At 46.4% G+C, this 16,449-nt stretch overlaps 1 protein-coding gene and 1 pseudogene across 1 annotated transcript in view; one reads left to right on the top strand and one right to left on the bottom strand.

Moving 5' to 3' along the window:
- Nucleotides 1–274: 274 nt before the first annotated feature.
- Nucleotides 275–1,452, top strand: LOC128297016 (cathepsin B-like; annotated as a pseudogene).
- Nucleotides 1,453–1,599: 147 nt separating this feature from the next.
- LOC128299646 (coiled-coil domain-containing protein 18-like) overlaps nt 1,600–16,449 on the bottom strand; it is a 37,729-nt gene continuing 22,879 nt past the window's right edge. The window contains exons 2-8 of the mRNA XM_053035663.1: nt 6,833–6,912; nt 4,420–5,101; nt 3,893–4,353; nt 3,663–3,819; nt 3,033–3,434; nt 2,867–2,959; nt 1,600–2,798 (exon numbers count right to left, since the gene is read on the bottom strand). Coding sequence (XP_052891623.1) covers nt 1,848–2,798; nt 2,867–2,959; nt 3,033–3,434; nt 3,663–3,819; nt 3,893–4,353; nt 4,420–5,101; nt 6,833–6,912 — 2,826 coding nt within the window. The 3' untranslated portion in view covers nt 1,600–1,847. The remainder of the gene's footprint in view (nt 2,799–2,866; nt 2,960–3,032; nt 3,435–3,662; nt 3,820–3,892; nt 4,354–4,419; nt 5,102–6,832; nt 6,913–16,449) is intronic.

Below are 16,449 nucleotides of genomic sequence, written 5' to 3'. Positions count from 1 at the left end.
ATTTTGGACGATCGGTTACAAGCTCATATCGTATTCTGTAGTAGACACTAAAATTAAATGTGGTATGGTTGCAATCCAATATGTTCCTGAGATTTTTTTGTCCCTTGCTTTGATGTCTATCAACGTACTAGACATCAACAAAATGCATTAATGGATTATATGGTGGCATGTTAAAAACAAAACTATCGGCCGATCGTTCACCTCACAACTGCTACAGTTGCTTCACAGATAACGATCTGTAGCGAGTATTTAAAGAGGCTGCATTGCTTACAGAATGTTACAGTTGTTCGTTAGGGCTAACGGTTGCACCATACGGCAATCAAGATGGCATTTGTCGGTTCGTTTGCCCTTATTGGGCTGTTTTGCCTTCAAGGCGTTCTAGCAGTAGGTAGTGCCGAGAATAATCTCGGATTGAAATTGTTTTTGAAAAGCAGTAGAGAGGACGTCCAACCTCAAAACTACTACCAGAATTTTGCACCCAATCGGCCTCGCTTTGCCGACGCTAACAGCGCTCCAGAGTACTTCCGCACCGGATACGGCAATGTGATTACGTCCCAGGTAACCTTTGTGGATGCAATTAATAACCGATCCACTACATGGAAGGCTGGCGTCAATCCGAAACGTAACGACCAGTACCGCGCCGGAGTATTGGCCGAGGAATCGATGAAATTCCAACTACCGCAAGGTTTCGTGCTGAAGATGTACGAAGAACCGATGCCGTCATCGTTTGACGCCCGTCAGAAATGGTCGTATTGTCCGAGCATGAATGTGGTGCGCAATCAGGGATGCTGTGACTCCAGTTATGCTGTAGCGGCAGTTTCTACCATGACTGATCGCTGGTGCGTCCACTCCGAAGGAAAGGCTCAGTTCAACTTTGGAGCGTACGATGTCGTCTCCTGTTGCCATCGATGTGGATTTGGTTGTGACGGAGGTGTGCCGAATGCTGTGTGGCAATACTGGGTAGAAAACGGTGTAACCAGTGGTGGAGCATTTGGATCTCACGAAGGATGCCAATCGTATCCCTTCGATGTCTGCAAGAAGGCGGGAGATGCTAGCGATGCTCCTCGGTGTCTACGCGTGTGTCAGCCTGGGTACAACGTAACTTTTGCGGAGGACAAGCATTACGGACGCGTGGCTTACACTGTGCCCAAGGATGAAGAGCGTATCATGTACGAAGTGTTCAACTTTGGACCGGCACAGGCCTCCTTCACCCTGTACACAGACTTTGTGCAGTACAAGAGTGGCGTCTATCGCCACACGTTCGGCGTACGCGTGGGAATGCATTCGGTGAAGGTGATGGGCTGGGGAGAGGAGAACAACGTCAAGTTTTGGCTGTGTGCTAACTCCTGGGGTGCCCAGTGGGGTGACGGTGGTTTCTTCAAGGTAGTTCGAGGAGAAGATCATTTGGGTTTCGAATCGAATGTTGTCGCTGGATTACCTCTGTTCCGCTAGTGAATTACAATGACCCCAACATGAAAGAGGAAATACATTCATAGCAAATGAAAATCAACTGTTTGTGAGGTTGTTCACTACGTTCACCCACTAGACAAAAGATAATGATTGCACAATTCGAGAATCACCTTTTTAGATATTAATTATTCAACTTTTCAAAAAACGCATTACGATCACTTAAATAACTAACTCTCATCTACAGTAACCAGCAACAATATGTAATTGAAACTAATTCGGATCAATGAGCGATACTAACACACAAAACGGGAAGTAGGCAAGAATTCTGGCTAGCGCACGATGAATTATATAAACGCTATATAAGTTCACATCCGTTTAGAAAGTTATACTCTACAACGATACTCGTCTCGCCAGAGGCGTAATTGTCTATATGTGTTCTAGTTTTGACCCGCGTCATGACCTTGCTCTAGTTGTATAGTCTTAAGCTGCTCTTCGAGCTGCTGTGTACGTTTGCACATTTCGACGTAATTTTTCTGCAACTGACGCTGGTAGATGAGGACCTTTTCCTTTTCATCCGCCCATTTCGTTCTCTCTTGTTCGAAGCATTCCCGGCAGGATTCTAGCTCGCGGTTGAGTCGGTCCAGCTCACCAGTGCTCTCTGGTTGGCGCTTCCCTGCTTTAAGAGTCGGCGTTTCGATGGTTTGTGTTGAAACCGTCGATTCTTCCTCGTGATCAGGCTCTTCCTGTGTCGGTGTCATGGATTTGTAATCATCATCTGATGAGCTGTGTTGGTGGTAGCTATCAGTAGCGGTGACTGTTATTTCCTCAACTGGCGTTTGGGCCAACGCGGTCAACGAGCTCGGCAGCAGACTGCTCAGATCAAGCGTGATATCAGTCATGTCGACCTGTTTACCACTGCCATACGCATCGATAATGTTTGACTTGTCCTCATCGGAGTAGTTACAGATCTGCGAACTGAGGAACAGTTTCTTGTTCATCTCGAGTTTGCTATTGAAATAATTCTTTATGATTTCACTGCTGGAGATCACTGTCGACGGAGAAGTTACATTGCTTCCGGTTTTCTCCACATAAGGAGACTCAGTTGGTGTGTTACTGCTGCTATTGCTATTTGTGAGCTGATTGTTGTTGTTGCTATCGTTGCGACGATCAGATTCCTCGAACTTTTGTGCAACGAGCTCCAGCTTCTTTTTGTATCGCGTGTACCGACCCGTCGGTGCACCTTCGTAGCCTCGCAATATCGAAATATCAGACAGTTCCTTGCGTAACTTTTGTATTTCGTTATTCATCAGCACAATGATCTGATCTTTGAAGATAACAATGCGATTCAGTTGTGAAATTTCCAGGTCGAAATCCAGCTCCTTTTTTATCTGCAAGACAAAGATAATGGATGTGCATGAGTAAATTGAACCATTTAAATTAAGGATGGTTATGGTACCTCCGACTTCTTTATGCTAATGTCATCGTAATTTTGCAGCTTCATGTCCGCTTTGAGCTGCACTATTTCCTGGTCTTTCGTGGATATTTCGGTCTGTAATGCCATTAAACAAACATTAAATTGACTGCCCTTTGCAACTTTCAAAACCATTACCATATTAACTGACCTGTGCATCCTTGAGTTGAGATTTCATCAGTGCCACTTCGCCATTTTTTTGACACAGGTTCCATTCGCTCTCTTCTAGCCGCTCCTTCAGATCGCTAATTATTCTTCGCAACATCTGAATTTCATCTAACAAATCTCCATTTTGGTCTTTCAGCTCCTTCGCGCTGTGCTGCAGTTGTTCCAGTTCTGATTTGTGCTGTTCAGTTTGATCCTTCGCTTGTGCCATGCCCGTTTGCAGTCGAGCGTTGTCCTCTTGCAGACGTTTCTTGTCCTGGCGCAGTTGAAACGTTTGCATCATGAGCAACTGCTCGAGTTTGTGTACCTTTTGTGCTCCAGCTCTCAAGCGGCTTTCGTGGATCGCCTTCAATCGGTTCAGTTCCTGCTCCCAGTGTTTTTCTTTGTCCTGTGAAGGAGTATAAAAGCATACAATGCACAAAAAGTTTAGTTATGCTCAAACTTTGCACTGGTTTTTCTTGAATTAGCGGAAAAGCAAACTTTTTGTTTGTGTATTCGTGTTAGCCTAATGTCTTCCATATCCCGTTCCAAGAAGCAACCCCAGGTTTAATTTTTCGCTATTAACCCTTAGATCTCTGTCAACCAAATGCATCCAGTAACACAGCACACTACCAACCTGATGAACTTTGAATATTACTTGTTCATTGTGCTCCATGGTTTGCCGAAGGTAGGCTAGCTCGGAATCGCGATCGCGCAATGCTGCTTCCAGTTCGGATATGCCCGAATCCGATGGTGATGGTGCCATATCGAGAACATCCTGTTGGTGGTACAGGCTAAAATGTAAGATGGGCATCATTATGCAAATCATTCCATTGGCGAATCGAATGCGCGAATGCGGGACTGTACCTATGGCTGGGATTCGGATAGGACGCTACCATGCTATCCGGCAGCTTCAGAATAGACTCTAAACTATCGTACGTTTTGAAGGGTATGGTCGAGGATCCTTTACGCATTAAGGTACTGCTATATTGATGGTGATGGTGATAATGTTGGTGGTAACTGTTGCTCATCATACTGCCACCAATCGTTCCGAACGTGGATCCCATCGATCCGTTGCTAGAGCACGGTCCCACGGATGCGATCGGTGTTGCGCCATTACTTCCGCTGCTGCCCTGCTGTTGCAGATGGTGCAGATCCGTGGTGCTTCCGAATTTGTACTGCAGGCTCATCGTGGGACCGAGCGACGGCGTTGAACCGTACCGATCGCTAAGCTCCGTCAGGCGACCACCGATTGGGGCACCATAATTTGGTGTGTTACATTTGTAAGGAACTGGTTTGAAGGCAATCGGACGGATCACTTGTTTGCCCTGGAAAGATATCGGATAACGCTGATCAGAAGGATTCGGACCAAGGGATTAGCGATCGAACCGTACCTTTCCTAGAATACCACTGCAGGATTGTATTTTCGGCGGTTTATCATCGATCGGTATTCCTAGCGTAGAAGCACTACCACCGTGACTGGCAAGTTCGCTGGCCGTTGCAACATTTGCCGCCATCATAGCCGCTGCAGTTGTGTTGATCTGGTGGCCCGCCAGTTTTGTCGACTTCGAATTAAGCTGCTGCTGTTGTGCTGCAGCATTTTTGCTATTGTTTTTCTCGAATATCTCACGGATGTTTTCGAAGTGTGCCTTCCGCAGACTGCTTTCGGACTGTGGCTCCCGCGATGTAGAGATGAGCGTTAGCGAACTGGCACCGCTAGAACCAGTCCCGAGGCCGAGTCCCGATGATTGCTTGTTGAGGAAGTCGGATATCCGCTTTTGCTCACGGCGAGATTTCAACGTACCAGTGAAACTGGCCTGAGCGATGTTAAGCCCAACCATGGGCTTGCTGCCGTGCGGATGGAATGGGTTGTTTTCGAGCGAAGACGATCGGTAGTGTCCTTTCGGCCGGAGCGACTCCGACGTTCCGGAAGAGACGTGGGTGTGGGAGTTCCCATTTGTAGGGATGGGTTTCTTACCCGGGGAACTGTACGATGCTAGGAGCGGTGAAGTGGCTGGCAATAGTAGTGATGATGGTGCACTTGTGTCTTTGCCTTCCATTGCATCGGTACTCCTCCTACAGGTGGGAGAACGCAAAGAAATATAAAATAAAACAGGAAGTACATAGAAAATAGAAATTAGTAAACCGATTATTAAACAAATTTATAATCAAACAATTACTATTAGTCTTTGACTTTATTATTTACCCATAGCTGGATAGTCAGTCCTTGCTACGGAGGAATGGTACGGATGGGATTTCGGTCCAGTCCTGTCGTGTGAAAACCGGCGCCTCTACCAATATACCACCAATATGTTTAAAGCCGGACTTTTCCACAATTAGAGTAGTTACTATGTATCCAAATCGTCGTTCTCTCAGTGGTGGAGATACATTCAGACAAGACAAACGCGTTACGCGCGTTACACCAAGGATCGATGCAGGATCTACTGGTAGTTCGGGGAACAGGTTTTCTGCATCGTATTCCAACAACCCGTACATTTCTTGTACCTTTCCCTTAGTGATCGATACACCAAAACAGCTGTTCGACCTCATTCGGCGCGTGCAGCTGTTACGGCCAAACCCAAACCTGAACCGATAACGGATACTTGTCGCGCGACCCTTATGCGGTGGAGGGAATGACAATGCAGCGTATTGGCAGTGAGTGTTAGTGTATTGGCAATGGTTCAAGGTTGAAGGTTCTTGCTGGTTTTGTTTTTTGTTTAAGGCCTACTCAATCAGGTTCTGGCCTAAGCGATCACATTAGTCATCATGGACCGGCCAAAGGAGACGATCTAGTGTTCTGCAAAGTTGCATGTACAATGTTGTGCGTTGACACCTCCAACAATGTCATTGCGTTGCATGTAATTTGTTACATGCTTCGTTCGCGCTAACAGTGTATCGACAAGAAACTCCGGCTTGGAAATCTTTCCATCTCATAGAATAACAACGACCACTTCTCTTTTTGCAGTTGGGCGGGATAACTCTCACGAAAAACTCATTGACGATTCTGGCTGTAGTACCAGGAGCAGGCTGGCAGTAATATTGCTGAATGAAATCGACGATGCGCATTCTCGAGGATACCGCGACGAGATGTGCCGGAAAGGGTTGGTAATGAATATCAGTACGGGCGAGCGAAAACGCGTGAATTGCATCGCAACACAGGAGGAAACATTGGAGGGACTTTGAGTAGCGTAAAATAACAAAATAGCTGCCAGCAATAAAATAAATTACAATTCGCCACCATCGCCCGCCTTTCGCCTGCCAGTCCTCGTGGGTCCGTTTTCTAACGTTTTCTTTCTTATCCGACCGTGAGAACTTTACCTCGCCGGCACTACGAATGTTGCAGCACGCAGAGTAGCAGGCAGTACGGTGAAGCGCCCGCTCATGGAACGATCGTGTCCAACTGACTTACAAAGCAGCATTCACAGACTGTCCGACCGATCATTGCATCGGGGTACGGTTCCACCGTTTCGCTCTCCGTTTGCTTCCGTTGCAATGGAGAACAGCAATTGCGTTTAGACGCGTCGCCTAGGACAAACTCGCTGCCGTGGTGCTGTGAAATACTGTCGTGTTGCATAAGCAGAAGAAAAACGGAGACCACTAGACAAGACCACTATCCACGTTCCCTGGAGGTGGATTGGTATGGTGGGCATGAGAGGACGGTGTGAAACACACTCCCAGTTTTGTTTTCCTCTCCACCCCGCACAGAGCCTGTTCTAATGGGCAAGTTCCACTGTTGTGGGTATTGTGAATCACGATTTGAATGGGAAACTGAAATGTGTGATGCTTGCGCATCGCGTTCTTGCTCACCTCAAGCCGAGATTGTACTCGTCTGCACTCGTCGTACCATTTGCAGTCCGTTGGCCATCGGTGTACGCGGTACTGGAAACCTGTGGATGAAAAGCAAAATTGACGGCAAAATTACTGTTTGCTCTACTTCGGGTAGTGAAGGGAAAAGCGATGCCCTTTATGCGATTTATCATTATTGGTGCATACAGGAAGCGCCAGGAACTCAGTTTAGGAATATGCAAAAGGTAATAAAGATAAGTATTTGTTTAAATAGGTAAAATTTCACGATGCGTTTACCACTTTATCGATCAAGAGATCGTGGAAAAACTGTTTTATTTTAAGCTGTTACTAAACTTCAAACAGCAAAAGAAACTGTTTCGTCAAATTCAAACCCGCATTCGCATCGATCATTTAATCGCTCATCGTGTTCGGGACGCTCCAATCGATTGAACGGGACGCAAGAAAAGCATGCTTGAGGTTTGCTTTTCGACATCATCGCTTAAACTTAAACTGCCTGAAAGTTTGTTGGAGGCGACAGTAAAAAAAAGAACCATAGCGAAGATAGCCAACGGCGACGGTCGTTTGTGAATGGATGGGTTACCCAAGCCACATGCCTCTGCCAACCGAACAGAAACCCGTGAGACAAGTATCGATTTATCCAGCGTCCAGTCGATCAACATTAATTCCACGGATAACGGAATATTATGACGATCCATTATTCGGAGCGAAAGGTGAAAGAGGATCTAATGCTACAAAGCGCGTGTTAGGTTAACCATCGCTTCATCTACTCGGCTTCAATCGTGTTTTGGAATATTGTGCGCTTTGTGCGCTGGTTGCGCTCCTTCCCTGCTCTAACCTCCGCACAGAACCAGGCCCGGCAATAATCTTCGCCAGCGTTCGACAGCTGTTGCGCTGAGGCGTACAAATCTCTATTCACCCATATGGTTGCGCCTGGAGAAAACACGAAACAAGAGGGAAAAAAACCTAATCAATTCGATCTTGATGGTTTACTTCGGGTCAGCGTCATCGAAATTGTGCGAGAGTATTTCTTGTTTCGGACCAGTTCAAACTTTCTGCTGTTGATGATTTAACGCTTGGATAAGTGAAATTCAATCATCCAAATTAGCCGCTTTCTTAAAGATAGAGTGAAGCTACGTTGTTTGGAAGTTTTTCAACCAGCCAGTGGGTTTGCTTTCAACGATTTTACAGGGCAACGTAGTAGCAGCATATAGAGAACTGTACCTTCTAGACGTTCAAATGTTCAATCCTATTTTGCATTAAATGTCATATCGATACAAAGAGTCAATTCGAATTACCACTTGCTCACATTACGATCAACTATATGTATTTTAAAAACACAAACAGAACTTTTCTTCTATTATTAGGAGATGCGCAGATTCGGCCCGCGTCTTTATAGTTGATGCTGACATAATAAGAAACTATCTTATTCCAATGAATATTTAACATATTCGAACAGTATTCAACAGTAACATTATTATACTTATAGTTCATACGACTAAAGAGCATGAATCGTGGAAAAATGCTAGAGCTAGAGTAGTCGACAATGAGCCCTCAGCTAGAGTAGTTACGGCTCGCGGGCTGGAAAGTTAAGAAACCCCTGCACTATAGTATCAAAAATAGGATCGCTTTAAAGTTTCTATAGACAAATTTATATAACAACACTAGACAAACACTCACACCAGAATAAATTTAGTTGCCACGTATAATGCAATGTCAAACGACCAATATATAGTGGAACACTGTTTATGAACAGCATTTAATATCCAGCATAAGCAAAAGAAACTAGCTCAAAATTTGCAAGGATTTCATTCATCAGGAAGCGAACGCAGTCCAGGAGTATGACTATTTCTGAGACACTGTACATGTATATCCGAACGATTAGTATATCCAGTTAAATGCCACTTTCGCAAGCTGCACAATTAGGTGGGTTTATATGAAGGTTTTTGTCCAGACATTCTCCAACAAAATTTCGGTCAGATTTGCGGACGTGTAAGCGTTTAGATAGAAGATGTTAAAAAAACTTCAGTTACAAGGTAAGATGATGAGATGATCACACGACAATTCTTAGCATCCTACACTAGCTATGTTAGCAATGTTCAAGATGATAAGCGATGAGCGATGAGAAAGTGATGATCTTCCAGTAAAGCAGTTATTCGATTCGATAACTTGAATGTATGAGAATAACGAGCCAAGGAATATTGTAAATCCTGATTGTTCTATAAGTTGCATGATGGACCAATAAGGTACAGACGATGTGGATGGGTCAGGATAAACTATCTACGTACAACTGTGCTTAACCGATAAAAGTAAACTGTACTTAGACAGCTACGTTACGGAAAATTCGTTCCGTCTCCATCGCACAGATTCTATGTTCAATTAACCATTATCTTGCAGTACGAGAAGCTACTAACAAGAGACTGAGACTGTATAGAACTTATGTGGCTCTGAGACATGAACTCTGAGGAAACCCTGAGGACAATGGATGAGCCGTTCCAATCAGGAACTCTACGGACTGTACGTTGAACTCACTATCGTACAGTGAATTATACTCGCATGGTTCCGGTGGGTTGGTAATGTCATGAGAATGTCACCTGAAGATCCAGCCCGTAAAGCCCGATCGTTTTAGGTCGTAAACATACCAGCCAGAAAGGCTAGGAATTGAGAATGTCAGATGATGGCTCTCTGCCATGAGCGGTTTAGAGGACTCCTGACGTAAGGCAAAAAGAAGAAAATACCCACAACACTCTTCATTTGGTGGAGATGAAGTATGGTATAGGGTTACCTAGTGAAACCGCTAAGAAAGGAGCGGTGCAGAAGTACAATGAAGCTGCAAGTATGCACTAAAATTGATTCCTTGACACGTTGTAGTTATTGCGCATCTTTGGCAGATGAATCTATCACCTTCGGCACAAGAGCCTTTATAGTGTGCCGTTGATGACTGACGGCTCTCAATGCGATCACCACTATCGTGGTGGCATTCAATTTGTGCCGTTACCATGACTACAGCGGCCCGTTCGGTACGTTGCTCAATCACTTGACGACGCGATGAATCATCATCATCTCGACTCGTTTATGTCGATCGGATTGCTCTAGAATCAACCAACGGAGGTGAGCGTGATCTTTACGTTTAACCTCGAAAGTCCATCTGTGCGCCAGAATAAATACTCACAATAATTGCGGCTGCAATTTCCAAATTTCGTTCAATAACGCCGTCCGTCGGAGAGGAAACGGGGTGATGGAAAGGGGTTGGATTTGTTTTTTGTCTGTTTCTACACTACGCTACTTCGATCTTCCGCAGCCGGCAGAAGCGAGTTATAATGAAGAAGTGTGTGTGTGCGTGTTTTTTTTTAATGACGCACGCCCGCGCAATGTTACTATGTGCGCGGGCAAAATAATTATGTCGGAAGTTGAACTGAAAATAACGGTCATTAGTTAATGGTGGCAAAGCAATCTTGCTTTCGAGGTACGCTCATCAACAGCAGCCAGACCAAGCGCGAATCGACGACCAGTGTGAAGGTAATGCTGAAATTGGAGGTGATTTTACGATGCTTTCGAAAAGCCGAACTCAGGCAGTCGAATCAATACATGTTTCGGCTCTCATTGTTGTGCCAAGTGACATGGAATGGATTGAAAGCCGTCGCGTATGGGGCACGTTACACCGTGAAGTAGCACCCTATCGATTCGTTTGCATAGTTACTACGAAAAGAAGATCGAGATAGTACTTTATCGCTACAGGCGCAATGGAACAGGAATATGATTGGACCAGTTTGGACCAGTCGCAGTCAGATGAGTGGTTCTATCCAACACCCCCAACTGTGCAGCGATCATTAGTGTGCTCCCGGAAACATGCCATGGTGCACTGGTCCACCGCTTTCGCATCCCCCTTTTACCCGTCGCTCGCTATCCTGGCGGTCCCGGGCAAATCACGGTGTGTCAGGAGGATCACCCAGAAGAAGATGTTTCGGGAGGGTCTCGCTCGTGATCGCGATCTCGTGCTCGATTTTATTGTTGTTTTCACCCACCCAGGAACACCGTGTAGCTTCGCGAGCTGACACACTGCGATAGTGCATAAATTTGCCATAAATATTACCCGCCAGATACGAGATACCGAAAGTGGCGGAATGGCGGATGCGTCCGGGTGGCCGGACACGGCCATAGGGAGCAGCGTTCGGTTTCATCGATACCAACTAATTCATTCCCAATTCCTGCTCCACGCCGATGTAATATGTTAATTAATAGTTTTGTGAAGGCACGGGATCCACAGAGACACCGACGGAGATGGCGGTCGTTCTCTTCTCCCCTTCTACCCACCCTCGTCAGCGACGACGCAGCCGATGACGGTGGTTGTGTTTTTCTCGCGTGAGTGTCGATAAATTTATGGTGCATGAACCGACCAGAACGCGGCGGGGATAGGGGGGGGGGGGAGCACCGTTCGAGCAGGGGGCACGGCTAGAGCTATAAAAGTGCCCTCTTGAAAAACGGGAAAGAAAAAGCAGCGAATGCTCCATCGCAGCGTGACTGTTTTGCAACAGTGCAATAGTGAAATGAGAGGGAGAGAAAAATGGAAAGAAATCTCCAACGCAAAAACCCGATGCAGTCCTTGCAGTGTCAGCAACGACGACGAACGCCTTGTCTCTACACGGTTCTACCGTGCGGGCCTGCAGTTCTGGTTGCAGTTGGTCGTAGGTTTTGACGGCAGCTCTTCAGCATACCGAACATAAAGCGAAATAAACAAGATGATTATTTTTAATAACAGTACCCTCAGCTAACCGTGCGCTTCATTTAAATGTAATTTACTCCTTTTGCAGACACATACAGTTTCAGCTCTCTCTGTCTCTCTCTCTTTTTACCATTGGCCAAATGTGGTGCTTGCTGGTGGCGTGGCCAGCCACAACCCTACGCGAAAAGGGGGGAGCAAGGTTTTCGCCTCCGGAATCAAATGCGAAACGCTTTCCCGGACCGTGAACCGTGCACGAAATGCACCGGCCTGCATAGCTTCACCCGAAAATGGATAATAACAGCGATTGGGGTCCAGTGGTACAGTAAAAAAACCGTTTTCGCAGCATGCAAATGCATGCGTGCGGGGCAGCGGGATATAATAAACGCGATAAATGCAGACACAAACCATAGTACAGATTTGGTGGCAAGTGTAAGGAACCGGGGAACCAACACGAAGCGTTTGCCTTTTTCCGTTTTTTTTTTAAAGCGGTTGGGCGTAATTGAGCCTTTCGAGAGGTTGCAGATATTGATAACGATTATGACGGGTTACCCCCTCGCGGGATGAATACCGTTTGCCGTGGTGGCCAGTAGGACACGCTTTAACTAAAAGCCCATTTTGAAATTAAACGATAAACGAACAAAACATTTCGAAGAACCAGACACGATCTACCTCGATATTTATACTTAATCCTGTAAAGATTAAGTCTTCTTCAGGACTTCAAAAGGTCTAGGTCTTCCATTTTCTGGCATAATTCGCGCATACGGAGGATTGGGTCCGGATGGGATTTTGGTCCGGTCCGTTCGTGTGAAGACCTGTACCGCCACCATCATGCCACCGGGCCACCCCAAGATCTTGTCTACCCAGTTCGATGTCTTTGATGGCGTTGATGCCTGAGACCGTTGAAATGCCCTGGGGAAATGTTTTCTTTCCTAATGTCTGGTTTACGACATTTTAATACAAGCACACAGGCACACGCACTGGAAAGGATCTCGTGAAGCACGATTAAAACATCGCAACAAGACCACACCCCCGTCCTCGACAGCAGTATGGGGAAAAAGGGGCAGATTGGTTTAGAGTAACACAACAACAACATTGTCTCAAGCGTAATAAAATCCATACACCCCGTGTATGCTCCCGCAGTGTCGAGTGGTTTTTGTTCAGTATTAATATTCATAAAACGGAAAGCTACCCATCTCCCACCTGGAGGGACGATTGCGATTTGTACGTACAGTGCTGCTACTATCTTCCCCGGAGTGAAGCTGTTTGTCCGAGCGGTGGTAGCACGAGGCAGCAGCGACAGTGTTGAAGATATGCTGGACTTAAGTCAAGCCAGCTGGCCTCCGAGCAGTGTTACCGTTCTCGTTGTGTTAGCTTCACGCAACATCTAGCCAGCCCTTCGGAGCCGGTGTGATATTGAACAAACCGTATACACATTCGAACGATACTGCACGCGAGACACCTTTCTAAACCGTGATGATCGTCTTTCCACAGGGTCCAACCATGGTCATCCTTTCTCTTTCCGTACTGCTCGAGGATGGTTTTCGAGCATCGCTATGAGAGAAGCCAGCCATAGCTTGAACTATGAACCATAATTGACCTACTTTTAATAGCAACACCGAGCTTCAGGCAGCTCGTGCACAGGAGGCATCCGGCGACACCGTTACCTGCGGGTGAATGTGCACGATCATGATCATGTTCCATGAGTAACGGGCATGTGGACGCAAAACGCTTCGCGTGCCCTGCAGTGAAGACACCAAACGCGTCACGTGTAGTGTTGTGGAAGTGCAGAAATCTATCGAATCTTAATCAATAAACTCCGACAGCATCGCTAGCAGGAGAGTTCACCAAATTGGGTCCTCGATCGGTTTCATTTTAGACCGTATGTCGTAAAACAAAAGCAGCTGAAATCTTTCGCACTAAAGTGGTAAAGTTTTGGATCAGACGCATAAACTGAGCACGATGAAAGGTGCATTACAGGAGCCTCGAACAAGAAGTGTGCGTGTTGCGTTTTGGAATTTTGAATCGAAGTAACCATATGAAAATGTAACATTGTAAGCCGCAGTAAAATAGTTTAAGGAAGCTATGACTTTTTTTGGTTGGGTAAAAGCAGTTTTTGTAAATCGATTGAAGTAGAAACAGCGAACAGTGAAAGTTTCATTTATCAGAGCTCTAGTTTTCGGCACCTTACCCCCTTCTGTCTGAATAGGCTTCCCAAGCATTGGATCAGGAGCAACTAGCGGGAAGGTCTGGTAAGCGGGACGAATCACCTCCTCTGCTTCAGCGAGAAAACTCCGTTACCGTCGCACTGAGTCTTCAGCAAAGGATCAGTCCTTCGCGTGGTCTGCCGAAGAAGCTCGGCGTGTAACAGTGTGAGAGACAATACATCCTACACAAGAAATTGGTGTCGTCTAACGCAGTTGACCCGATTGTGCCTACAGGATAGACACTATCAGAGCGAGCCTATTATGGTTAACGTGAAGTGAAAAACGGCCAGCCACCAAAATTGTTTGTCGTACGGCAAACGATGACGCCGGGGAAACATTGCGACGCTCTCACACCCTCTGCCAATTGTCGTGCCAATACGGCGGATGCACTTTCGCGAAAGCATTCAACGACATGAATATTGCGAACGGAAGAACCGGGTGGGTTTCTTTTGCTACTCGTCGTGGGTACTTCACGTCGTCCACAAAGTCCGACAGGCGAAAAGCGTGACATCGGGACGGAACGCCCAACCAGCGCAAGGCAATAGAGAAACCGATTGCAGGCAATTGCAGTAATTGCTGCGATCTCACAACGGGTACGAGGTAGGCTTGGGAAAACGCAGTGCCCGAAAGATCATAACCATCCGATAGAGCAGTCCTGGAAAACCCGAAACCATCATCGGAGGAGAAAAATGGTTTAGTACGACCTGAATTTTCCACCCACAACCCGCAATCCTATCCGCCGACGAACGTTTGCCCGGGAATGGGCCTGTTGCCGGCAGGTCACAGGGCCAACCACAGGAATAGAAACACCGTTTGCTCGTTTTGCTGAACGCGGGTGGTGCTGTGGCACCAAAACGTCGTCGCAACTATTCCCGCTTTCTTTCCACTGGGGTCTGCGCTGTGGTCTGTGTTAGCGGGAACAGCCACAGCAAACTGGGTGCCCGGGTTTGAAAACATTATTATTACCCTAGCACGATTTTTCGTTTCGTGGATATGAACGGTGCCAGATACGTGTCCGCCTCTTGAACGGTTCCCTCACCGCACAAGCGGACAGCCCGGTCCCGGTCCCGGTTTCCTTTATCCTCTGGTCGGCGAATTATTGTTTTCGCTCATCCGCTCGATCGTCATCTTCGGCTCCAGCATGTCAGACCGTGGCACTGATATCCATGCCGAGATATTGTATTGGATGGAATGGATCATCCACCAAACATCATCGCTCTCCGGCATGAAGAGGTACGGAGCGCGCGAACATTCCAAGCCTTCAATCCTTGGCGTCTTCGTCTTTTCGTGTTATTTCGTCTATGATTTCCGCGACCAATCGGTGATGATGGATAAGGTCGCCTTTACCTGTTCCAGAATTGGGGAACCTTTCCCAATGATATCGAAACGGGGCTCATGCTCACGCGTGTGGAGAGGAAGAATGCTGTGTGTGAAGCATTATGTTTCAATGCGGACAGCATCAATGTACAGAATGTTCTGGCTCCTTCCTAAATGGTGCTATCAGTCTGCGGTCTGAGATCTTCCAACCATCGTGAGACACCAAGATCATGATCTGATGCTTGGGAAACGTTGTCTATCATAGAGATGGATGGCAAACAATCGCACCGGCTATTGGTGTTTTACGAAGTTGTTGGAATCATTTTCCGATCGTATCGAAGACTTGTATGAACCGATTACGTCTGCATTTTGCTGGTGGATTATCAAACCATCGCAGACATCTAACGGTACTCTGTGAACCTCTCGAAGAATTCTGAAGGCATCTTAGCTACTGAGTAAATGATGTATCGTTTGTAACAACGAGCCATAAAATACGATCAACATATTCTTAGGTGCAAGAAAACAAGGTTGAAATGCTTCTGAAATTGTGATTGTGTGTGACTATTATTTGAAAACAGCAAAACATTTTTCATTAAACCATTTTGAAACCACTATGTCTTATGTCTTTCCACATGTCGTCAGTGCCACATAGAAAGGCCCTATATACGACAGCAACAAGGGTTTTACTGACTTCGTAATGATGGAACTCGACCCATTTAACTTTCCTGCCCGTAATTAAAGCAGGGAGCACTCGTCAGAAAGTGAGAGTGCACATGTAGCACTGGTAATGAGCGATTGCATTACTGGAACACGGTCGGTTTCTGCTTCAGCATCCAGTCTTTCTGATCGATAGGCTTGGGGCAGCAGTGATGCAAGCAGACCTCGGTCAAAGAAGCCGTTTTCTCCGAGACACAATTAATTACCGCTGCCTGGTTGCCGGTATGTCGAACTGGAAATTGACGTCGTCGTTGACGTCGTTTCCACATGCGCACACCATTGCGATCCATCACCACGGCAAGGTGTGGCCGCTATCTACCGACAATTCAAAGACGGTGCTGTCCAAAGGGAAAACGTTACGCCCGATCGCAGCGTAACGCAATCCGCAAATGAAAACGAATTGAAGGAGTAGCTGAGAATTTACTCACTCATTCGCAGCGCACCCGGATGTGCCTGGCACGTTCGGAGCACGCATGGTCCTGGAAAGTTTTTGCCACAGCACTGGCTGCGTACTGGCTGGCTTCGAATGTGGGGTAATCAAGTCGGTTAATGGTTTGATAATGATGAATTATCTTAATGAAATTGATTTCCGCACGATGCAGTCACATTCGTGTTCCTCCGAGCTGGTCCATCGCATCGATCGTATCGCGCAGCAAGAT

The sequence above is a fragment of the Anopheles moucheti genome, chromosome 2 (assembly GCF_943734755.1).
Source record: "Anopheles moucheti chromosome 2, idAnoMoucSN_F20_07, whole genome shotgun sequence".
Classification (NCBI taxonomy): Eukaryota; Metazoa; Arthropoda; class Insecta; order Diptera; family Culicidae; genus Anopheles; species Anopheles moucheti.
The sequence above is the reverse complement of the archived record's forward strand: the minus strand, read 5'-3'. Positions and strand labels throughout refer to the sequence as shown.